The 25164-nt window shown below is 58.4% G+C and overlaps 1 protein-coding gene across 2 annotated transcripts in view; it reads right to left on the minus strand.

The window, feature by feature from the left end:
• Window positions 1-1865: 1865 nt before the first annotated feature.
• The window catches only part of ASS1 (argininosuccinate synthase 1), a 28709-nt gene continuing 5410 nt past the window's right edge, over window positions 1866-25164 (minus strand). For both annotated transcript variants that reach the window (XM_075772841.1, XM_075772842.1), the window contains 11 exons: window positions 23958-24014; window positions 23398-23472; window positions 20061-20131; window positions 19644-19674; window positions 15733-15823; window positions 13830-13914; window positions 12264-12328; window positions 8002-8133; window positions 4225-4381; window positions 2682-2747; window positions 1866-2162 (listed from right to left, as the gene is read on the minus strand). In XM_075772841.1, coding sequence (XP_075628956.1) covers window positions 2108-2162; window positions 2682-2747; window positions 4225-4381; window positions 8002-8133; window positions 12264-12328; window positions 13830-13914; window positions 15733-15823; window positions 19644-19674; window positions 20061-20131; window positions 23398-23472; window positions 23958-24014 — 885 coding nt within the window. In that variant the 3' untranslated portion in view covers window positions 1866-2107. The remainder of the gene's footprint in view (window positions 2163-2681; window positions 2748-4224; window positions 4382-8001; window positions 8134-12263; window positions 12329-13829; window positions 13915-15732; window positions 15824-19643; window positions 19675-20060; window positions 20132-23397; window positions 23473-23957; window positions 24015-25164) is intronic.

Consider the following 25164-nt stretch of genomic DNA (forward strand, 5'->3'; position numbering starts at 1 on the left):
CCACCACCACCTCCGAGAGCAACGCTGCGCTGCCCGACGAGCTGGAGCTGCCGTGGTACGCAGCATCCTCTACCCTCAGCCGAAAACCTCCTTGAGCATCCCAGTGGGTGCAGCGAGGCATGGGCAACAGGAGCACCCTTGGGTCCCTGCTCCGAAGTGCTGCAGCACGAGTGAAGCCTCAGAGTTACGTGGCTTTTCCCAGCTGATGATCTAAGCACCCCGGGGAGAGGTGGCCCAGCCGGTCTGATGAACCCTCCCCAGAGCACCTCCAGCACTTCTCAAGTATTTGGGCACAAGAAGCTTCTACTGTGACACTTTTTTGTTTGTTTGTTTTTGTTCCCCTCCCCCCGAAAAAAAAGACATCAGCTCCTCATTGCACCAAGTTCTTCCAAACTCCTTCCACTTTGCCACTGGAGGCCTCTGCCATGGCCAAGCCATGTCGCTGCCGAGGACGGGCAGGCAACGCTCACAGCTTGCAGGCCTGCCCCTTGCCGCGTGGGCCACCACAGCATCCTTCCCTGGCACGTGGGAGGGCAGCAGCTCTGTTCCCAACTCGCTTTTTGGATGACCCCCCCCCCCCCTCAGGAGATGGCTCCTGACAGGGTTTCAAGCCCTTTTCCCCCACCGGGGAGCGGGCTGCTGTGGGAGGAACAGGGCTGGCTCGATGCCGGGGCACCATGTTGGGGGGGGGGGGGGCTCAGCCGCACACCCCCACTGACCACCACCACCGCGGTGGGGCTCGGGGGTGCTCTCACGCGGGACCCCCACGTGAAGCCGCACTTCCAGCACGGACTTGCTGCTGAAAGCAACAGGATGTAGGGAACGGGCCCGCGCAGCATCCCCCCTCCCCGCACCCCACGGGGGTTGGACAGGCTCCACCAGCCCAGAAAACCATTTCTCTCCCCTCGCCTGACAACCCTCTGCTGCTTTCTCCTCCCAAGATGGTCGCTGCCAGTAATAGCAGGGAAAGTCACATCCAAGCTGGGAAAATAACATGTTATTTTCCCAGCTGTGATGTCAGAGCTTGTCACGCTCGCCGGCTCAGCAGCGGGGCAGGCAGGGCACGCCTGGACGTCTGCGAATGGCCACTGGGCCTGGCTGTCCCCTCGAGGGCTGCAAAAAACGTTCCCCATTTTGATGGCAGCTCTGCTTTTGCTCCCCAAATACGTGGGAAAGCGGCACATCCCTGCCGCTGGGATGGGGCTGCCCGGTGCCCCGCGGCCGTGCTGGGCACTGCAGGATGCAGCACGGTGGGTGCGTCACTCCCAGCCCCAGAGAGCATCTCTGCTCCCAGCCTGGGGACACCCGCCATGGGGGCATCCCAAACCGGGTCCTTCCCCATCCTCGGCGGTGCGGAGCAGGAGCACATCCTGGGCAGTTGCATGGGTTAGAAAGTGTTTTCTTTCTTTTCTCCTGCTTCCATCACAGTTTCGGAGCAGGTCTCCCTCACTGAGCCGCCGTCCCTGCATCCCGAGCCCTGAGGATGGAGGGATCCACAACCCACCCAGGCACAACGGGAGAGAAACCCACTGCCCGACCCGGGGCGAGCACTCCTCTCCTCCCGCAATACGAGGGGAGGACATTTCCCCTGCTTTTTTCCTTTTCAACAAGCCCCAAGTCTGCTCTTAAAACACACTAAAACAAAGACAAAAGAGAAGGGACCAAATCCTCTTAACCCATCCCTGCCAACCAGCTCGCCCCTCCGGACCAGCGCCGTGCAGGGCAACGTCCCCCGCTCCCCACCTTCACAACGAGGTACCGACAAACCCCCCCACGTCCTTCAGAGGCACTTAATCCATTACAAATTTCACAAAGCCTGGCTCGGGGAAGCGCTGGGCCAGAAGAGCAAACAAACAAGGCAGGAATAAAGCCCGGCTCTCAATGAGCAGACCCAGCACGTGGCTGGGTTTTTATTTCTTTCCTCACTTCTCCTCCGGCCGACCACCTTTTTTTTAATGATTGCATTTCACTTGCCGCCCCGTAACAAAGCCATCACCTCCGCCGTGACTCCAGGGAGACGAGTTACAATTACAAATTACCACCACAATTAGTGCTAGTTCTTAGAGAAATTAGAAAGGGGAGCGGGAGGTTCGCGTGCGATTGATTGCTATTCATCCTGCTTTAGGGTGACCTTGCTCTGGAGACGATGATATTCCTTCAGCCTGGAAACCGGATTAAAAAAAAAAAATTAATTGTAAATTAACAGTAATAACACACATTTCCTTTCAATTAATTTAAGCAGAATGAGGGGGCGTGAAGAGCAGGCGTTTGTTAAAGCCTGTACAGTTTAATTATTTTTTTTTTTTCCACGAGATAATGTAATTAATTTATCTTAGAGAGGTGGGGGGACACGGCAGATCTGGGAGAACAAAGCAGTTAACAGGCAATGGAAAAATTAAGAGCCCATTATGTAAATGTGGCGTGTTTTACAGCCCTGGAGTTGGGGGGGGCGGGTGGAGAGTGTGGCGGGGTCTGAGAAATAAGTAAAATAACGAGACGGGCTGCGCTGGGAAAGGCTGTAATTAGGCAGGGCTGGTGCTGAGGGGGGGCTGGTCACACCCCGGCACTCAAGGGGGGCTCGGTGCACCCCCAGAGCCTGAGCCAGGAAGGGGAAGAGCCCTGGGGGTGCTGGGGTCTTTCCCCAACCCCCCCGGGAAGGGTCCCGCCTTGACCCCGCAGACCTCAGCGAGTTGATGTTGATGAAGCCGGTGGCGTCGGCGGGCTCGTAGTCCCCTTGCACGTTCATGCTGCGGAGAGAAAGGCACCGTCATTGGGATGGGGGGGTCCGGGGGGGGCTCGGGGGTGCTTTTTGGGAAGGGAGAGAATGTGGGTGACCCTGGAGCCGACTCGTCCCCTGGGGCCGGTGCCCGCTGCTGCCCGTTCTCAGCTGCCGGTGGCAGTGGGGGGCTCAGGGCAGGGTCCTCGGGAGCCGCAGAGCCACAGGCCCACCCCGATGGCCATCCGCGGGCTCCCCAGGGCCCCGCTGGAGACACGTTTCCCTCCGTGGTCGCTCCTGTCCATCACCACCCTTCCTCCCTGCGCTCTCGCATCAAGCAGGGATGCTCGCCCTGCCCCAGAGCTGTCCCATGCCAGGCAGGGACATTGCCCCGCGCGGTGCTGGAGGACATCCCCGGCACCAAAGGGGTTTGTGGCCGCGGTGGCCGGCGCCTCGGTACAGCACCGAGCACATCCCCCTCCCCAAAGGCAGCAGCCACCCACAGAATCCCAACTCCGATGCTTTCCTACATCCCCAAAACACACAGCTCGTTTCCCAGAAACTGCAAACCTTAAAGGAGGAAGGGGGGGGGGGGGGAATAAAGAAGAAAAAAATAAAAAAGAAAAAAAAGTTTACAATGATTTTACCTCCCCTGACGGGCTACAGAAAAACCTCTGTGCTTTTATTTTTGCTCATTCGAGTGGTTCTGACCTGCTCTATAATTACGTTACTTTCTACCTACTGTGCAGAGGCATTTCCACACAGCTCTGCCTCTCACAGCTTTCTCTCGGGTTCCTGTGACGCCGTCACTCAAAAGCTTTCAAACCAGCGATGTAGAAATCAAAAAGAAAAGGAAAATGGTTGGAGACGCAGGGAGAATAAGTGCCCCTGCTTTTCTCTCCCTCTCTCTTTTTCCTCCGTCCCACCCCCCTCCATCCTCCTTTTTTTTCTTCCCTCTTTTTTTTTTTAATTTTTTTTTTTTTACTTTATTCATTTAATCTCTCCAAGTGAGAGTGCGAAGCATAATGAAGGGTTGGGACGGATTATTAGGAGCTGTTGATTTTGAGGGGGAGGGAAAGGGGGAAAAAAGCCAGAGAAGAGAAAGAGAGAAGATAATTTGACATTTACTCCGACTGATCTAAACTCATTCGGGTGTATTTATGGCTTATAAAGTGTTTAGAGAGATTGAAAGGGGCTGAGGGAGGGCTGAGGGGGGAGCAAGCAAGCGAGAGAGAAAACAACGTGAAGAAAAGGGAAAAGCCAGAGGAAAAAAAAATAATATTGACTTGAAAACACGGCTCGTGCTTCGGCCGGGCGCTTGGCTGGGAGAACAGCGTCACCGGTGTCAGCGGGGATGGGACAGGACGGGATGGAGCGTGAAGGGGTGGGATGGGATAGGATGGGATGGAGCGGGATGTGATAAGATGGGATGAGATGCGCCGGGATGAGATGGGACGCTTGCTGCCACCGCCTCTGCCCCCCGCCCCGGCCCCCCAAACCCCACTCACCTCACCAGCTCCTCGTTGTACAGCGACCGCGGGGACTCCCTGCCCAGGATGTAGACCTGGCCCTTGAAGACGGAGAGGCGCACGGTGCCCACCACCGCCTCCTGCGAGCGCCCGATGCACTGCCGGAGGAACTCGCACTCGGGGCTGTGCCAGAAGCCTGCGGGCGGGAGGCAGGGTCAGCGGGGGCACGGGAGAGGCTGGGGTGCCCCGGGGTGCCCATGCAGGGTGGTCTCTCAGGCTAAGTGCTGCAAGGCAGACCCTGGGTGATTTTCAGTGGAAGGGATGTGGGACTGGGAGAGGGAAATGAGGTGCTGGGACACCCAGGTTCAGCTCTGAGGGATGGAGACCTCACAGGTGTCCCTTCCCCTTGGTGGCCCTTGGTCCCCATCCCAGACAGGAGGCTGGACCCGGCTGGTGGAGAAGAGGCAGCGGGGGCCGTTCTCCTTCCAGCTCCAGGAGCGGGGTGAGCGTGGAAATTAAAAGCTTCATTAAGTCAGTATAAAACAGCCACTCAAAAATCATCATCTCAGGAGGGTCAGGTGGAGACAAATGGACACAGAATTGGGGAGAGGGGGGGGATCAGCTCCCAGCCCCCCAGGAAGGGGATGAGCATCCCTGGAGCGAGGGGCTAGTGGGACGTGGGGAATGGTGCGGGTGCCCACAGAAATCTCCATCTAATCGTGACCATGGCGAGTGCCACCCCCTCCTGCCCCAGCTCCAGACGGCATGGCCGCCCTCCGGCACCCCGAACCCCCAGCTGTCAGCCCAGACTGGGCGTTGGGGTGATGTGCGGTCACACCGCAGCCCCCAAAACACATCCCGTGGGAGCAGCTGTCAGCGTTGCTGTCTGCCGAGGCCACCGTGGGCGCAGGAGGGGCCGTGGTCCTGCCTGCCACCCCCCTGTCCCCTCCTGTCCCTAAGCGGGGTAATTAACCGGGGAGCCCTCGGAGACCTGGAATAAAACCTGGGCGATGGAGAGGGAGATAGAGGCAGAGAGAGAAAGAGCCCATTCACCGCCCTCTGGTCATCCCCAGGTTTTATCTCTGCCATCGCCCTCCCGGCTCGACTCCGCTCGCACACCGGTGCCCTCTCACCTTTCCCTTCCCAGCTGGGCTCTGGGGCCGAAGCCATTAAAGAAACAAACAATTTCTTTTGTTGTTTGGCCTCACCAGCCCCGAGCGGGGCCGTATCCTGCAGCCTTGTCCCCGGGATCCGCGCCACCCTCCAGTCAAAGCCCTGCAACTCCTCACCACCAAAACCATCTCCCCGACCCAGACCTCTCCTCAGCCGCCCCACCACGGCAGGGCCAGGGTGGGTCGGGGACCCCTTCCCCAGAATTGGCACTGCCCTGCAGGCAGGGACCCCAGCTCCAGGCAAAGACGCAACCACCTCTTCTTGGCAACCACCCTCTAGGGATGACTCCCCAAACATCAGGATTGATGTTGGGCTGTTGCATCCCCATAAAAATAAACCCGAGACACGTTAAAATAATAACCAGCTACTTAAACCCTGACTCTGACAGCTCCAGGTGTGAGGAAGCATCCCCCCCCCCCGCCACCTCACCCCCCACCGCAGACACATTCCGCACTGGAATCGATCCCCCTTAATGACCTTGTAACCAGGATCCTGCCCTAATCGCGGCGCAGGCAGGGGGACAATGGCATTTCCGCACCTGGATGTACCTGCCGGGACAGGAGCTGGCTTCAAAGCCACCCCTCCACAATGGGATCAATGGGGACGGGGGAAGATAAACACTAATTCTTCTAAAATCAGGGACTAGTTGCAATAATGAGGTGTTAAAGGAAGGTGAGCTTGAAAGCCTGGCCTCCGGCATGGGGACCCACGGGTGCTGTTTGCACCCTGTTGGGGTTGTTCCTTGGATGTGGGCTCAGCTGCCAGGAAAGCCTAGGACCATGCTGAAAATCCCCAGGGATTCAGCATCTGGAGCCAGGGATACAGCAGCCTTCACCTGGCAAAGGTGGGAGGGAAAAGCAAAATCACGATTCCCCGAGTGGCTCTTTAAATCTGATGGTTTCACAACAAGTGAGTGGTTAGAAATAAACAAACAGCTTTATACTTAAACTAAAAAAAAAAAAAAGTCAAAATAAAGGCAGCCCAGGACAAAGTCTAATAAAAACAACCAGAGGCAGGAGCGGCATCGGTGAGTGAATTAAGGCAGGAGCTGTGATTCAAGGGGAAGGTAACCGACACATGTGCAGCCCCAGAAGCCCTCGCCTTGCCAGGGCCCTAAAATACGCTTTAAGCAGCAAAGGGCCCAGGTATTAAATGCCAGTTGCCGAGGAAGACGCAGGAGGGAGTGTCCTTGGAGAGGAAGGTGCCGAGGACGAGCACAGGCATCGGAAACTGCAGGGGAGAAGACAGCCTGACCCAGTCTCGCTGGATCTGCTGCTGCACAAAGCCCAAGCTCCTGGAGTCAGGTTATTCCTAGGGGAATATTTCATGGGAATCATCCCAGCCCTTGCAGTTAGAGAGAAACACCTGAAAAGTGATGGGAGGAGGAAGCGGGAGACTGAGAAATCAGCACACATGAAAGATAAAAGTGGTGTTTGGCCGAGGGGCAGGAAATCTCCCCGGTGTGGGGTCTCCAGGGATGTCAGCTCTGAACTGGGCAGGGGACGGGGGAAGAGCCGGGGCACAGGGCCACGCTGCTGTGCTTGGAGCTGTGCAGCAGGCACCCAGGTGTGGGCAGGGGGGGTCTGAGCCCACTTAAAACATTTCAGGCTAATCCTGCTTCCTTCAATTTAGCACCAGCGACCGAGTCAGGGTTGATCCACGGAGCAGACCCTGGGGCCGTGCTGATGTCCCCTCCCGGGGGGTGCCATTCCCAGCGCCACGGCAGGCTGTTCCCAGCATCACCCCCCCCCCTCCCAGCAGCGTGGTGGGGGCGACTGAGCTGAGACCCCTCAAACTCAGCCCACATGGGCAGCTGAGCTGGAGCCGCTGGGTGCATCGTAGGAGGAAGGGCAAAGGGCTTCACGGCTGTCACTTAATTGTGAGTGCAAGCCAGCACCCCCTTGTCCCTTACGGCTCCCAGCCCCCCCCCGGGCAGCGCTGTGCTGGCCAGGCCTGGCCGTGCTGGAAGCCCCTCCGGCAGCCCCCGGCAAAGCCACAACCCGCAGTGCCGCTGTGTGGGCTGCACACCGCATAGCACGGCCAGGACCCTCCCGCAGCCCCCCTGCACCCCGGCGGCCAGGGCCACGACACCTCGAGAGCCCCCCACGCCGCGCACCCCTGCGCTTCCCCCCGCCAGCGCACGGGGAGGGGTCCCCGGCTTCAAACCCCACCGTGGGGACGGCCGTGCCAGGAGCTTGGGGGGGGGGGGGGGCGTCGCGTGAGATGGAGGGGGTCGAGGGGAGAGCTGGGGAAAGGCGACGTGGGGGGAACAAAGGGACGGTGAATTACAGACTGAGGGACATCTGAATGTGTTGGATGGGACGACGTGGTGGCACTGGGCTGGGAGAGATGCTGGGAGCATCCCCCACCAGCAAGCCCCCGTGGAAGGGTGGCACCCCCTCCCGAAAGCGGGCGTGGAGCCCCTTCGCCACCAAAGCAGGCAGAGTACGAGGTCAGGCTCAGCCCTTGGCACGAGCAAACCCATCTTTTCCCTCCACGAGCAGCCTCAAAAATCAACATCTGAGTTTTACAGCCCTCAGCGCGTGTACCAGCGGGACCTGCAGCATCGGTAGCAACGAGGGAGGAGGAGGAAGGCTGGGAAGATGCTGCGGCGGCAGGGCCACGCCGAAGGACCATACGTACCGTTGTACACCAGCTCGGAGAATTTCAAAGCGAGCCCCTGCTTGATTTTCCGTACTTCCCGGTCCATGGTGAAGGCCTCAATATCTAAATGTGCATGGTATAGGATCGTTCCCGCTGGGGTCTCATAGATACCTAGCCATTTTTCCAGGCAGGGGGAAAAGCAGAAAAAGAGAGAGAAACGAATGAGACCAAAACTGTCAGCAAATGACAAAAAATAATGACTTGGCTGACAGAAGGAGCTGTGGTCGAGCGCATTCAGTCCCAGCTTGCTGTAAAATGCATCTGTCATTATATTCATGCTGGGGCCGAGACAGTCCACTCCGCACCTTGCGGAGAAAATTTCTAGATTCCCCTCTTTGAAGAGGCACTCTGACGAGGCTAAATGACAGGGTTTGGGAACCGATCCCCCCACCGATCCGCGCCCAACGGTCTGCGGCTGAAAACCTGTAATTAAAGGAACGACGCGGGGCACAGGCACGGGGAGCTGAGGGCCTGAAATACCCTCCTCTCCCCTCGGCTGGCGAGAAAGAGCCCCGCGCCTCTGCTGCGAAGCAATGAGGCTACCTGGGGGGCTGGGAGGGCAACCTCATTTAGGGCTGGCAGGAGCCCCCCCCCGGCTCTTCCCACCTGCCCCCCCATTGCACGAGACCTGAGGATGGAGGGATGCTTAATTATTTTGGCGATGGGGGTTAACACGGCGGGAGAGCTGCTCCCTTTGTTCCAGCCGCTCGGGCCTTATTTGCCACATAACGCGTTTACTTGGTGTTTAAACACGAGGGCGGCCATGCGGTGCTCCGCTCCGGGTCGGATGCGTGCGGAAAGCCGGCGGGGGAAATGCTGAGCTAGTCTGGCAGCGAACAGGCAGCGGGCAGGGCTGTAACCTGCCTGTGGCCAGGGCTGCTCTGCCAGCACGTCCCTGTCGCCTGCCTGCCCGTGGGGACCGTCCCCTCCCAACGCCAGGCACCTGTGCTACGGCACGGGAATGGCAAAGGGCACCCGCGCGTTGGGTTTTGCTCACGTACAAAGAAACCCCATAGGAAATCATCCCTGCCAAAGGGGACACGGCCCCAACCGGCCCCGAGACAAGGTGAGGGGAGCCCACGGGCTGTCACGGGTGCTCAAACCTGCGTGGGGCTCTGCCTGCTCAGTGCCCTGGAGCGTGGCACAGGCTCAAGCAGGGTCCCGTCCCAGGGTGGCCACAGGTCCCACGGACACGGCAGGGACCCTGTGTACCACGGCAGCCCAAGCCGCTTCCCTCAAACCTCATACCTACCAGGGTCCATGATCTCAGCATCCTACAGGCATGGGACGGGTCTCCGTCCCTAAGGAGAGCCACCCCCTCCTCTCAGGGCACCCCCGCGATGCAGCCTGGTCCCCGGGGGCAGGTCTCGGGGTGCTCACCCAGCACCCATCCCCACGGGGCTTCTGGAGGAGACAGCCGAGGTAACACCACGACCCAGCCATCCCCGGTGGCACGGGGGGGCTGCTGTAAGCCCCCTCCAGACCCTGACCGCGAAGCTAACACAATTAATACTCCCTCTCCTTCCGCTTAGGAGGTGTTAAAGCCAATGTGGGCTGACCGAAGGTTTGGGTTTGTGTCTTGACTCCCACCTCCTGCCCATCTGCCTGCACCCCTGCCTGTCCCGTTCGACCTAGAGGACCGGGGACCGGAGTGTGACAGCCGGAGGGGAGGGGAGCTGACAGCCACGCTCCCAGCCTCGCCACCGAGGAGACAAGAGACACCTTCAAAGTGACACTCGCGGCGTCTCCAAGTGTCTATTTTCATCTCCCCGTGTTTACAGGAAAAAGACAGAGGTGTCAGCACTGCAGACTGGCGAAGCTTCAATCACCCCGTAATTACCGCTGGGGAAGGGGGGGGCTGGAGGGGGGGATCATGGGGGGGCAGCCAAGGAGACAGCTGCCGCTGCTTAAAATTTTCTAATTTGTAACCTCGGCTGTCAGTTCACCTCCATCCAAGCAATTTCGCTGCGCTGAGTGCGGGCTGTCACTCCCGACGGCATCCGTGGGATGGGACGGGATGCGGTGGCTTCCCAAGGGGAAGGGGAGGACGATGCTGCCCATGGGAAGATGCTGCCCAAATTTCTACCACTGGTCCAGGGCTGAGGCCGAGCGTGGGTTCATTGCAGGGAAGAGGTTTTCCACTTTCCTCCTCCATCTGTTCAGCGCATCGAGGGGAGGAAAAGGGAGAAGGAAGGAGAGAGCCGAGGGGAGGAAAAGCCGCAGGCAAAGGCAGCGCTCGGCTCTTTTGGCCATGGCCGTCCCCTCCTTCCTGCTTCCTCCCCACTGATTTCATTTACTTCACTTAATTAGCCCCCCTTCGGAGTTAAAAAGATAATTTGATAATGAGGATGTGAAAAGGCGGGAGAGGCAGGGCCGTGCTCCTGCTTGCAGCCGAGAGCCCCCGGCCGAGCCGTGGCCCCCCCGGCCGGCTGCAGCGCCGCTCCCCGGCACCCCATAATTACCCACCCTCCTCCCACTAAAACAAATACGGCAAAATTGAGTTAATAGGGCTTAAAAGGCTGGCGCGAGCACGCTCAGCTCGCCCGTCGCCCATTAGGCCTTAACGAAGTTCAATTAGGAGCTTAGTAAAAATCAATGCAAATGAATTTTTCTCTTCCCCGACTCCCCAGGTCTGGGACGTGAGGGAGAGGAGGCACCTGGCGGGAGCCTTCGCTGCCACCTCCGCGGCTGTGGAGGGCTCTTGCTGTGCTCTGACTGCCCGTGCCTCAGTTTCCCCTGCAGAGAGGGGGTCCCTGGGGTGAAGGGGTCCCTGCGCTGCCCCGAGGAACCTGCAGAGCCCCGAGCCGGTGGGGCTGCTGCATGCCGCTGGGATTTAAGGGATCATCCCCTCCCACCTGTGAGCCCAGGTCCCATCTCCTGCCCCGCTGGCCCTAACTCTATTTGGGGTCCAAAATGCTCCCGGCAGTGCGGTGATGGGGCCATCCCGAGCTGCCCGGCACCCCAAAACCCCCGGGGGGAGGCAGGTACCGGCAGCACCCTCCTGCTCTGGCCTCCCCCCATCCCGGCTCGCCATCTCTCCTGCAGAGCATCTCTTGGAGCAGATTTCGGAGAGGTTTCTGCTAATCCCAAGGAACAAAAATGGGGGCAGGATCTTGCCCAAAGCACGGGGGGAAAACCCGCCGCCAAGCTCTCATCCCCGAGGCGCGCGCACCCCCGCTGTCCCCAGAAAGCCCGGTCCTCCCGCGTCTGCCGGCGCACAAACACGGCAGCGATCGCTTGGCAATGTCACGCAGGAGACAGACATGACAGTTAAATGGGGTTTAGAGAAATTATTAAATGCTGGAAGGGTCACTAGAGCGTGTCAGTGGCTCTTAAAAAAATAAAATAGATTTTGACAAATTACTCAGCATCCTGCATGCAAATGCGCAGGCTGGTGTGTGTGGTTTGGGGTTGGGGTTTTTTTCTTCCTTTTTTCGGTTTTAATTTGATTATTCAGACTCGGATCAAATGATTTTGGGTTTTGTTTCTTGTCTTTTGTGGCTGATGCTCTTGCAAAAGGGCTGGTGCCCTGCAGTGGGGAGGTAGACCACGGGCCAAGTCTTATAAAAATATTTGCTGATGCCCTGCATGGAGGGCAAATTTAAAGAAAAGGAGCATCTAATTAGGTATTAACAAGATTAAAACAAAAGAGTGGGGGCAAGGGGATGGGAAACGATGATGAGTCACCTCGTTAGTTAGTTCATTCTGCATGGGGCAGCTCGCTGCCTCCAGAGATTTTTCCAGTGAAGCTGATCCTAACGGATGATCAATACTAAGAGTCACAGCTTCACAAACGCAGAGATAAATCAAAGAATTGGCTTTAAAAAACCCTCAGTGACTTGCCTCGGCCTCCTGCACTTTGCACCTGTATGACAGAGCCTCGCACCCTCCAGGACCTCCCACGAGCATCCTCCTGCACAAGCCCACAGCTCGGTGCGGTTCCCCATGCAGACCTGGGGTCTCCGGCGGCACTGGGACCCCAGGGCTGGTGCAAACAGTGGCACCGGCGGGGAGCAGGCAGCTGCCTTCATTAGAGACCAGTGAGAAGTCCTTGTCACCAGCAAATCTCGGTCAAAAGCTGATGGACAGGGAATGGTTGAGGGCTGCTGGTGTGACCTGAGCCACAGCACCCCAGCGATGCTGAGCACCTGCCACCTCCCACCAGGATTTTCCCTTTTTTTTTTTTTTTTTGCCCCCCCATTTTTAGAGCAGGGTGGCACCGCTGGTGGGTGGCCGCTTACCTCTGGACTTCATCCCAACAAAGCGATTCTCCACAATGTCGATGCGCCCGACGCCGTGCTTGCCCCTGCGGAGGAGAAGGGAGGTTGCAGCAGCCCCAGCTCCGCAGTGGGACATGGGTGGCCGTGAGAGGTGGGTTGGAGGGGGGGGGGACAATAGAGGACAAACCCCAAACGACAGCGTGGGCAGCCCCTGAGCAGCACTGGTGACCGTTGGTAGTGACCCCAGATAGGGCAGGTGACAAGGAGATGGATTTTTTCTCTCCTTTTCCTCCCATCTTTTCTGTGCCACCAGCCTCTTCAGCGTTGGACGCTGGGGCTGGCAGTGCCACAGGCAGCCGTGGCACTTGGGCCACCAGAAAACAAACCGGGCAAGGGGACAAGCCATGCTGCAGCTGTATTCGTGATAGCCAAAGTAGTTTTAAAACCACTTAATTAACATTTAAAGAGCAAACTACATGGAAAAGTTCATTCCCATTCAGTGCCAGGGAGGGGGCATACAGGCAGAGGCACAAAGGAGGATGGTCGGGGACCGGGTGGCATTTGGCACAGGGTGGGAGGGGTGGGTGCTCCCATGGGTGCTGCTGTATTCTTGGGCAAGCCCCTGCGGATGGCTCTGCCCTGGCAGCAGCAGCAAATGGGCAGGGGGTCGCACAGGGCAGAAAACCCCAAAGAGGGTTTGGAGGCAGGGGGAAGGAGAGCCCCAAAAAGCTGACTCTCCACCCAAAAGAAACACTGAGCCCCGTCAGGCAGGCAGGGCCAGGCCATGCCCCCCAGGATGCAGGGGTCGGGGGTCCTGGGCCGAGCTGGGACCAGGGGCAAAGGGTGTCCTGCAGGCACGGGGTGCCCCGGGGGCTTGGCCCCCCACTGCGGGCAAGGCAGCCCTCACCCAGCCATAGGGCTGAGGGTGTTAATAAGACCTCATTCACAGGGAGCAAAACCCTAAATCATAGAATCCCAGACTGGTTTGGTTGGAAGGGACCTCACAGCCCTTCCAGTCCCACCCCCTGCCATGGGCAGGGACACCCTCCACTAGCCCAGGTTGCCCAAAGCCCCATCCAACCTGGCCTTGAACACTGCCAGGGAGCCGGGGCAGCCACAGCTTCTCTGGGCACCCTGTGCCAGGGCCTCAGCACCCTCACAGGGAAGGATTTCTGCCTCAGATCTCATCTCCATCTCCCGTCCTGCAGCTTCAGGCCATTGCCCTTGTCCTGTCACGCCCTGCCCTTGGCACCAGCCCCTCTCCAGCTTTCCTGGAGCCCCTGTAGGGACTGGAAGGGGCTCTAAGGTCTCCCTGGAGCCTTCTCTTCTCCAGGCTGAACAACCCCAACTCTCTCAGCCTGTCTCCATATACCCCTGTGCTCCTGGCCTCGGTGCCCAGCTCCGGCTTGCTGGTATGAACGATCCAACCGGGACCCAACTGGGACCATCCCATCCTCACGCTGCAGCCCACCATCCCTGGGCTCATCGGGACATGCCCGCTGGGAGCATCCCACTTCCACCCCGCCCTGAGGACGTTCTCCTGGTCCCCGCTGCCAGCCGGCGGGCAGGGGACAGCATGGCACTCACGCGATGTCATTCAGGTACGTGAAGAGCTCCAGGGTCGAGCAATGCGTGGCTCCGTCCCCGGCGTTGGTGACCTTCACAGGGACACCTGCAGAGGCGGGGAGGGAGGATGGGCAGGATCAGCCGGTGTTGGGATCCCCCCCGGAACATCACCCCGCGGGCGTTAAATAGATGTGACAGATATGAACTCTAAATAACTTCTTAAAAAGGCATATCCAAGCTGGTGCGGGGGGAGAGGCGAGGGGAGGGGGAGCCACCTCGGGAGAGAAGTGAAATAAATAAATAAAAAAGGCCATAAAAAAGTGTCCCCCCCCTTTTTCCCCTCTCCTCTCCCTCTCTCTTTTTTAGGGCCTGTGAAATTGCAACCAGGCCCTTAACTAATTGAATTTCACGCTCGGCAATTGTCTTACGTCGCAGCACCTTCTGTCCCACCAGCCCCTGCCGGGGTTGGGGGGGGGGGGGGCTGACAAACGTGTCCCGTCCCCCTCCCCTCCGCCAGCACGGGGGGCATCTGGGGGGGACCCCCACACTGGGGCACGGCTGCTCGCACACGCACGCACACGCACCCCGCAGCGGGGCACTCCCCGCCATGAATTAATTATTGCACTTTTTTTTTTTTTTTTCCCCCCTCTCTTTTTCCCTTAAAAAAAAAAATTTAAGGGTGCTGGGCAGGAGCGGGGCGGGTGTTGGGGGGGGGGGATGCTGAATAGAAAGAGGCATTTTTCTTTAGCGGTGTGAAATGAGCAATAAATGTATTAGGAAGCTGACAAGGGGGCTGCGGGGCCCACAAAGAAAAGCGGTGCGGAGTTGGAGGCTAATCCCCCCTCCATCTGCCCTCCTCATTACCATTTAACGCACTATCAGTTGCCAATCAGCCTCAATGCCTCCCTTTCTAGTCTTTATTACGGAGGCACCCGCGAGAGCCCTGTCTAGTGACGGGGGCTGTCAGGTCCCCCCCCTAAACCCCCTATTTTCCAGGGGTTTATAAACTCAGTTGTAAATTGCTATTAAATGTAACTCGCGGCAATAATGAACCTTAAGCTGCTTCTCAGCGCGGGCTCCCCCCCTTCTGCGCCCTCCCCTCGCCCCGGCTCTTTCTATTCGCATCCTCCGCCGGGGTATTGGCCGAGGTCCGCTCGGCGGAGAGCCGACGTTGTCAGGGCCGTTGTTGGCGAAAGCTGCTTAGCCTTTAAAATAGTTAATAATTAGATTAAAACTTCAAATAAATTAACTAGGGGCTGAATGGGCTGCTGGGAGGGGGGGCTGCTCCGTGCGGGGGGGATCATTATAATGGAGCAGGGATGCTGGCGGCAGGGGGGGGGCAGTGGTGGGGGGGTGCCCCCTCTAAGCGGGGTCTCCCCAGCCCGGGCTCGTTGCTGCTCCCGGGATGGATGGTGGTACGGGGACGCCCATGGTTGGCGGAGGTGGGAGATGCTGTGCTGTGTCCCCTTTCCGGGTGACAGCTCTGGTGCTGGGCCCTGCCGTGCGTCCCCGGGGATGGAACGGGGTGTCGCCATCTCCTTCACGTGACACTGACAGCACCGCTGGCCAAATCCTCCTGGAGCATCCCCAGCTGTGACAGCTGCCAGGGCCACCTGTGTGCCACCCTGCAGGAGAGGGACCCCGTGCCCGCTGCAGGATGGCTGGGGCAGGGGCTCGGACCCCTCTCTGCTCTCAGGGGGGTCCCAGCAAACTCCCCAAAACGTACCCAGACACCCCCCCCGCACACCTCGAAGAGCCCTACGTTGCTGCAAGCACCATCCCAAGCCCTGACACCACGAGTCGGGGCTCACCCCACCTGCCCCCATCCCGGGAATGCTCCCGCCAGCCCCCGGTCCTGGCCAGGGAGCGGGGTTCAGCTTTGGGGGGCAGAGGCACGAGGGGCCGGCTGCGAGGAGGCGCTTACCCCGCTCAAACTCGATCTCCAGCACGTCCGGGGTGTCGGGAGAGGTGGCCGGATCGCGGGTCTTCGTGTAGAGCCCGGGGGGGGCCTGATTCTGGGGAAGAGAAGAGGGGAAAGTCAGTGACATCGGCACTGCCAACCCCGGCGTGCATCCCCCAACCCCGGCGCGCGTCCCCCATCCCAAAGCGCGGGGCCGGCACGGCACGGCACAGCACCGGTGCTTACCGGGGCCCCGGGAACAAAGGGGTTGGAGGAATCAGCCAATTTTTCCCCTCAACTTGATCTCATCTTTTCCTCCGACGCCCCCACAGCTGGAGGCGGGATGGCTGCGGAGAAGCAAGTCAGGCAGGGAAAAGCGGGACGATGGCAGCGAGCGGCAGGGCGGGCACCCACACGTCCCCGCGCCACGGCCGGGCTTATTCCGTGCTGACCGAAAAAACTAATGAGGAGGCCTGACCCCAGCAGGTGCTCCAGGCGCACCGGCTCTTTCATGGTGTCCTCGGGGTTAATACACACAGGGGAAAATAGAGGAACAAAGCAAAACCCATTTCAGAGCACATCAACCTTTATGTATATTTTTTTTTTCCTAGATTTATAGGAAAGAGGCATCTTATCTCCGTCAGAGCCGGGCCACCGGAGGCTCGGGCACCGACGATGAATTGCTGCAATTGAAGCGCGTGCCAGGAGACGGGGGGTGGGGGGGGTGGGGGGGGTGTGAAATATAATAAAAAAAAAAGCTTTCCGTCCCAGAGAGCAAATGCTTTGCAATTTCACGTGCCCCCTCGGCGCTCACGCACGATGTGGCGGCGCGCGCTGGCCCCAAAACGCTTTTGGATCAGCGTTTGCAAACTCCTGTCTCTAAAGGGCCGCCCCGCGCAGCCGCCGCTCTGGGAGGCAGAGGGGAGGGAAACTGAGGCACGGAGCGGTGGAAAGGCGGGCAGTGCCGAGCAGGAGAACCGCAGAGCGGGGCTGAGCCAAAGCTGTCCTTGGCCGACACCGCAGGGAACGTTGCACAGCGGCCTCCAGCTGAGGAGCCCTAGCAACCTAAAACCCTCTGTGCGAGCAGCTCCGGAGGAGTTTCTCCAAACCCAGCCGCTCCTGCAACTGTTTCAAGGGGTGATAAACTGGTATTTCCACCCAAAACCCGGCTGTTGAGAGCTGGAGCTCTGGGCATCCCTGGGCAGCGGTACCCTGCCTGCATCCAGGGCTCTGCCTGCACCACCCGCCCGCAGCCTGGCCCGTGCCCCCCCTTGCTTCTCCTCTCCTTTTTAAAGTACGACTTTTCTCCTGCTCACTTTTCCTCACTCCTCCTTTCCAGCAAGGAAAATATGACAAGGTAGAAAAGAAGTTTAAAAAAAACCAACCAACCAACCAAAAAAACCCCACCAAAAACCAAAAGGGATTGCTTAAAAACTTTGTAAAGCTTTTTTTTTTTAAGGGAAAATTAATTTCTCTGCAGAAGTTTTCATCTAAAATTTTCAAAGATGAGAAATAAGCCTTTTAGTGAAAGCTTCCTTTTTTTTTTTTTTTGACCAACAAATAGCAAACCCCAGTCACTGCCAGCACCCGAGGGCAGCCCGCCTGGCTCTGAGCATCCCTGCCGGCCCCTCCGCACCAGAGGGACCCCCCCTTGCTTCACCCCAAACCCTGGGACACACATCCCGGCAGCAACCACAGCCGAATCCCAGGAATACAGACATAACTACCCCAGCACATACTCCAAACCACCCTCAGGTTCCCATTTTATCTCATTTTTGCCCCTTTCCCTTGTTTTAAACAAGGGGTGCTTGCACGTGCGCCTCCCCCGCGCGCACACACGCAAATTACACGGGCTGGGGATTTCAATTTTACATCGTCTGGCCTTTCCTAGCCCTGATCACACTTATTAACTAGACAAACCTGTGAGAGATGATGAAAAACTTTGAGTTCAAAAGGAAAGATGGGGGGGCGGGAAGGGAAAAAATACCGGAAAGTATTAAAAACTCTTTACTAAACATTGGAAGTCAAAGTCAGGTAGTTTCCAATTTTCCAAGCCAACTATGAAAGCCCCTATTAAATAAAATAACTAAATAGAAATAAAAGTGACATTTGGCTTGCATTCCATCATTACGGTGCAAGTCTGTCCTCTTTTTATTCTCTCTCCTAAAAGCACAGTTCAAATGACAAATAGTTTGTTGCAGTGTATCAATGCCTCCTATTTATCCCTCCCCGCAGGGGGGCTACTCCTGCAATGTCATCTTTAAAGGGGAGAGAGAGAAAAAAAAAAAGAAAAAAAAAGGAAAAAAAAAAAGGAAGAGTGTGTGGAAAGGGAGAGAGGGAGGGGGGAAGAAAGAAGCAAGAAAAACGGGGCAAGAAGAGAAGAAATTGGAAGCAAATGGTCCATGAAGTAAACCATGATGCAGAGCTATCGATGCCGCAAATGGTTTATTCATCCGGCTGATATTGTTGTGCCCAGGACTGAATGAACTCTTTCAGAGTGCCATATGAAGTTAAAGCAAGTAAATTTCTATCTTTCTCCGCATTAGCTGCCTCATTGCCCTTCAATCGGGCCTCACAGAGGCAGAAAATAGCTCAACCATCTGCTTTCAAATCCCTGCCTTTGGCAGGTCCCAGGGGTTTGGGGAGGGGAGCCCGCCGTGCCTGGCACCCCGGATCCTGCCCCGGCTGCCCCGGTGCCCGGCACCACTTCCCGGGCCGGGGAAGGGGACGGTGGTGACACCGCACTCCGGGAAGCCACCTCCCGGCCCCGGCGGAGGAAGAGGTGCCTGAGCAGAGGATGCTCGGGGATGGGGTCACTGCTCTGGTCTCTGCTCAATTGACCCCGTTTTCCGAGCCGGCTTTGGGAAGGAAGCGGGCTTGGCAGAGCCTCGGTACCGGGGGTCTTCCCCAAGGGGAGAGGTGCTGGGTGCGGAGGGGTGGGTCAGGATGGGTGCGCTAGGAAGGGCACGGCTCAGTCCCTTGCTATCTCCAGCTAGAAGCATGAAAACCCATCCCTGTGCCAACCGTTCTCCCAGAGGAGCAGCCCTCCAAGGGCCCGGCTTTCCAAAGTCCAACTCGCAGACACCCCTCCGGAGGGCACCAAAGGGGGAGCGGGACCCCCTTGCCACCTTCCTCTTCCTCACGCCCCCGCCGGAGGCACGCGCCAGCCCAGCCGCAGCGAGCTGGCTGCGGGCTGCTGAGCTCCAGCCGGCTCCTCTTCCTCTCTGCCTGCCTCCCCCTCCTCTCCCCCGGATTGTCTAATTAGCGCTGATGGATAGTTTAAGTAGCCACCGAGTGTCGCGACCCGCTGGAGCATGAACGGCGCGGGCAGGGGCCAGCAGGCAGCCGGACCCCGAGCGCTGTTTGGAGGCAGCCGGGGCTGGACCCACGCCTCCAGAGCGACGTGCCGTGCTCACCGGCAGCGCCTGGCTGTGGCACCCACCGGGCTGCTCTTGGCCCCGTCGGCAGCCAGAGCTGCGTGGGAGCTGGTGGTCCCATGGGTGCCCTTGGGGTCTCCAACCATCACCCCATACAAGGGGAGGTTTTACCTCGCTTCCCCCCTGGATAGCGGGGATGGGAAAGCGAGGAGGGGTGGGCGAGCTGCTGGCACGGGCAGGGGACCCGAGCTGCAGGGGCCAGCCCGGAGCTCCGTCACCTACCACCAGCCCCACTCTCCCACCAGCGCCTCATCTGTCTAATTGCTCCTTTATTGCTGCCCCGTGAAATTGTCCCCTCTGGTGTCACCCTGAAACGGTCCCTTCCCCTATTCACGCCGGCGGCAATTAACGTGCCGGGAGAGGCGGAGGGGCCGGGGCGGGCAGCAGGGCCTCCCCACCGCACACGGCCCGCCGTGAAATTTCCAATTAGGCTGCAAATACACGAGACGCCCTCAGCCCTGTGGCTGCCATGCCGGCCGGGCGGCCGTGATCGATTACCTTGGGGTTCTCCAGGATCCCGGCTTCGTAGCTGTGGCAGGCAGGGAAGGAGAGAGAGGTCACCGTAGCGCCTGCAACCCCAAAACCCACCAGGAAGAAACCCCCCCCCACTCCCATCATCACCCACTGCCCCACAAGGATGGGGGTAAATAAGTGTTATGGATCTCCAGGAGCTTTTAGCAGCAACCTTGCAAGGAGCGCTGGGCTTGGGAGAGCTCAGGAGATGGACGCTGCCATGTGGGACGTGGACAACTGGGCAGAAAGGGAGGCTGGAGGTTTTGGGGTCACCCTTCACCAGCACGTGGTGTGGCAGCCTAGGACTCCAGAGGTGGGAAGGGATGTCCTGACCACGCAGGACCGGGGGATCAGGGCCCCAGGCCACTCCATGGTAACTCCCTGCCCCCCTCGGCCTCTCACCTGATGTGCATGAGGTTTTCATCCATGCTCCAGGGTGTCTGGGGCGTCACAGGCACCGGGATCCCGTGTTTCTGCCAAGAGAAGGGGAGCAGGGCTGAGCCAGCCCGTGGGGACCCAGCCCCCACCAGCACCGGCTCCTGCCAGGATCACTCCCAAAAGTGTAAAGGCACAACCCACAGCCATCAGCAAGGCAGCACGGAGCAAGGCAGACATCTGTGTCCCTCACCCTGGGCAACATCAGCTCCCACCATGAGGGCCACGTCAGTGGGGACATCAGGGACACGGGAGGAGAGCAGCCACCCCAGCCCTGCCACCAGCCGAGACGGAGCCCCAGAGCCCCCCGTGAACCCAAGCAATGGAAAAGTCGGCATGAATGTCGTGTGGTTTTTCTAGGTCCGTGTCCAGGATGGTGCGTTCCCCCAGCTGAGTTCCTCATCAAGCGGAGGTGACATGGGGACAGAAGTCCCCAAAACCACAGGGTGCTCTCCAGCCTAAACAGGATTGATGCTCTGCCACGAGGGGACCACACACACCTCCCCACAGCCTCGTACAAACATGTGGTGATGCAGACACACGGCACACGGGTGGCAGCATTCCCCTGAGCCCAGGCACCCCAAGCACACCGTGCCCGGGGACGCACGGCCCCGCACCGGCTGTCTCCCTGGCGCAGCACGCAGCGCCGAGCCCAGCTCCCTAACAAGGTCACCGGCACGCTCAATTATCCGCTGACATTTCAATGGGGGAAATTGCCTGTGAAGACAAGGTGAATACGCGGGGGGAATTAGCAGGAAAGGCGATGGTGGCAAGCTAACAACCGGAGCCAGCGGAGATGTCACCCACCCTGCCGGCACGCCGAGCCGTGATGTTCTGGCTACAGGATGGCCATGGTGAGCTGGGGAAGGAGGCAGTGGCGGCGGCTCTGGGTTCCCACTGTGCCTCAGCGTTTCCGTACAGCCTGTACATCGCCGGGCAGCTCTGGCATTTCAGCATCACCACAGCGGCGACGTGAGCCAAGGGCTCAGCCAGGAACAGAGGAGCAGGGGCTGAGCAGAGGCTCCTTGTTTGCTGGGATGAGGGGAAGGAAATGCTTGTGGTTCTTAAATCGTGGTCATCAACCCATCACCTGAGATGGGAACAAGGTCCTGAGATACCTCCTCATGTTGCAGAGGGACTAACTCAGCCCTGCTCCCAGGGGACACTGCCCCAGGCTCATGGGTCCTGGTTTGCTGGTCCCACCCACACTGTACTCCCAGTGTGGGACCCCCCCCGCCCAGGACCCTCATCCTAGGCTTTGGAGGTGGGTGCTTGGCTGCCTTCACCTCCTCGCCCCAGGCACCTTTGCAGGGCTGCTCTCTTGCCTGCAGACCTGGTCCATGGGGGAGAGCAGACAGGACACGTCTACGCTTCACACGGGCTTCAAAACACAAGCTTGGGCTTGCTGGGAGGACAAAACGCTGCCTGCAAGTGCTGGGGATCACCAGGCTTCTCCAGGAAAGAGCGAGAAGATGGCTCTCCCTGTCACATCTCTCAGACGGATGGAGCTATGGGTGCCTCCCAACCCCCTTCTCTCCCCCCCCCCGAATAATACTCGGGGGAGACCATGGGCTGGGGTACAGACCTCAACCCCGCCGGGGGTCTGACCATGCTCCCATCAGCACCTGTCTCGTTGTCCTTGTCCCAGCGCCCTCATGGGTGTTGGCAGAGGACACTTCACGTTAATCAATTAAAGCCAAGCAATTAATGCTGAGAGCTGTTTACCCTGAGGGGCCGCACTCAGCGGCGCGGGGCTGGGGAATGCTGTGCCCTCTGACGGGCTCGTCCCGTGCCATCGGTCACACTCACCTCACCTGGGGTGTACAAACACATCTTTCGGACACAAACACCCACGGTCTCATCAGCCACGAGCCCCAACTGATTTACTTTCCCAGGCAGCTCCCTGCCTCAGCCACCTCCCGGCAGCCGTGGAAGCCCGTGCTCCCCAGCCCATCCTCGCCCCACTTAATCTCTTCAAAGGGGATCCTCCATGTCGAGACCCACGTACCAACAACCGCCAAGCCCAGGCAGCCTGGCCAGGACCAACACGCCATGACTGAGGAGAGATCTTGCTTTCAGGGCACAGCCTGGATGAGCTCCATCCTGCCTGGCTCTGCCTGAGGCGATGGCTGGTCCTGGAGCAGCATCCAGGAGAGCTTCACCTTGCTCATTAAGGTGTTTCAGCCTCAGCTGGTCACAGGGACAAACCGGCTGCCGGAGCAAGGCTGGCTCCAGCACCCGGGCAGCAAACCTACAGCGAGAGCTGTGCCACGGCAGTACCGAACCCTGCTTTCCCCAGCACCAGCGCAGCCCCAAACCTCATCGCGTTGTAACTCCCTGAGCACCGAGTGCATCCAGGTGCCGAAATGACCTGGCCACACATCTCCCTCTCCTGAGCGTGAAAAAGAAGAGAACCCTCTTTTTTTTATAATGCTGAAGATAATCAGAGACCCAGAAGTACTACAAACCCTCAACCCTTCCTCTTTGAACAGGGCCCCAACCCCATTTCATTTCCCTTTTCCCCCCCCTTCCAAACAAACAAAAGACCCCAGCCCCAAACAAAACCCCCAAACCCAAAACACATGTTCCATTTTCCATATAATAAAACCGCGGCGTTCTTAATAACTCCCCTATTTGACAATTTGTTTGGCAACATATGGAAAGCTCTCGTAAACTTGCCCCTTCATAATACAACGGCAGATGGCAAACACAATCCTCAACACGTCGCTCTCGGCGGTCCTAATGGGCTCGGAGGGCTCCTCGCCCCACGCCGCATCCCTCCGGCTCCGCACCTCGCCTTCCCACAGATTATCCAGGCAGCCTCGATGGCAGCTATTTAAAAACTGAAGCAATTTTCTGGTTTATGCACAGAGCTGCCTTTTCCCTTTTGATTGATTGAGCCGAGTTGTCAAGCATTTCCATGAAGTCGCTAAAAAAGAAAGGTACCCTGGTGGGCACGTAAAAACCTGATGCAAAACTTCTAATATGTTTTATTGCAACTTGTACTTCAAAAAGGAAGGGACAAGAAAGGCGAACGTATTTGCTTTGTCTGTTACGCAAGTCAGGGAGCTGGGACCCATTTCCTTTGAAAGCAGGTTGCAATTAATAGCCAGGTAATTGTGGGGCTTTTAAAAAGGAAGGAAAAAAAAAGAAAGAGAGGGGAAAAAAAAAACCCCTGACCAGAAGGCTCCAGCATGGCGCTGCAAGGATGTCATGCACAGCTTGCTGCTGTCACCCACCAAGCCACAGCGAGCATCCCGCAGCCACCTAGAGCATCCCACGGATGCCCCGTACCGGCTCCTACCTTGGCGTAGTCCATCAGCTCACGGCGCCCAGGGAAGCGCTGGTAAAACTCGGGTAGCCTCCATGGTGCGATGACCTGGCAGGAGAGCAGGAGCGTGAGACAAGAAGACCCCAGCCCCCTTGCAGCCCCCAGCCCCTTTTTGTCCCCTGGCACCACCCCAGGGTCCCCACAGAAGAGGGCTCCGGCCAGCCCCAGGGAGCCAGGACCCACAGGGTGCCAATTCCCCAGCCGAAATTTAATCTCCCCACACAAGGGTGGAGTAACCCAAACCCCTGACCCTAACAAGGCGCTGGCTGCAAGGGGGAAACAGGCAGCATCGATTATCCAGCAGCTGCCTTGGTACTGTTTCCTCCATGGCCTCATGGTGTTTGGGGTAAAAATAGGTCAATTAAGGATCATTACAGCCCCCTCAAATGCCAAAACGTCGCTTCGTGCAGCTGGCAGCTTGTTAAAGTGAGGCATAGCTGCTCGCATCGGTGTTAAAACAAAATTCCCCACTGGCTGGGGAGGGGGCCAGGAGCCCAGCGGTGGGGCCCCAGGGACAATTTTGGGTGCCTTACCTTGATGTTAGGGCACAGTGCATAGCAGGTGAGCTCAAACCGAACCTGGTCATTGCCCTGAAACACAAATAGGAGATGCTGAGGGCTCACCCTGCGCCGGGGCAGGAGAGGACCTGCTGTTTCCTGGCCGCTCTCCCTGCGCAGGGACGGGACCAAAATCCCCCAGCCAGGAGCTAGAGGAGATGTGTCCCGGGGTCTCAGCTCTGGCCAGCACACGGGACAAGCCGCTTCATGGGAAAAGCCTCCCAGCCCGTGGCTCGAGAAACCCTTAGCAGAGCAGGGTGTTTGCAAACCTCTGCAAGAGCCACCAGCAAGGAGGGACATCTGGCTGATACTACCAGGGACTTCACAGACCGAAGCACTCTGCGCAGCGGTCACAACTATTTTCCCAGTAATATCACTGGAAAAGCAAGGCCTAAGGTTGAGGGCCCACTCATCTCCTCCGTTCCCCCAGCACGGAAGGCAGCAGGAGCAGGTAATGGATGCCAGAACCTGGGCCCCCTCCCATAGGGTCACTCCTGGTCCCTTTCCATGGCTGGTTTGAACCCAGACCCACCTTTCCTGGTGCTCCTGATAGAGTTGGGCACCAGGTGTTCAAAACCCTGATGCAGCTCATTCACCTGGCTCCAAGGGAGCCTGGCTGACCCCAGGGTCACCCAAGAGCTGTGCTCTCCCCTGGGCTGAGGCTCCTTAAAACAGAGCTAGTGGAAACCCACATTTGGGTATTATTTTCTCACAGGCATCAGAGGATACGTGGAGGGAGAGGGCGAGGCGGGAAGAAGACCACAGTGACCAGGAGGATGCAGTAACTCATAATTAAATAGCTCTGAACCTCCCTTTATCTTAATTGGCCCATGCTGATGAGGTCCCACTAATGAGGCCAGGTAGTCAGGAAGGGGCGAGGAGCGAGCCTGGGAGTTATTAGCACTTCCCAGGGAATAGCGCTCACCAAAGGCTATTTTCCACCAGCACCAAGGCGCGTAAGGACCCCCCTCCCCTCCTCTCGGCCCTGGCCTGGAGGATGCATTTACGGCCAGGCTGGGAAATCCCCGAGGACTATTACACGCAGGCGAGTACATCCACCAAAGCACTCATTTCCCTTACAGGCCCAAAACAAGTCCATCTGCTCCGGCAGCGGGGACACCGCAGATGGCCCGCATTTAAGACGCCGCAGCCGGGGACGGTGTGCAGCCGGGTCGAGTTACCC

The sequence above is a fragment of the Balearica regulorum genome, chromosome 20 (assembly GCF_011004875.1).
Source record: "Balearica regulorum gibbericeps isolate bBalReg1 chromosome 20, bBalReg1.pri, whole genome shotgun sequence".
NCBI classification, from domain to species: Eukaryota; Metazoa; Chordata; class Aves; order Gruiformes; family Gruidae; genus Balearica; species Balearica regulorum.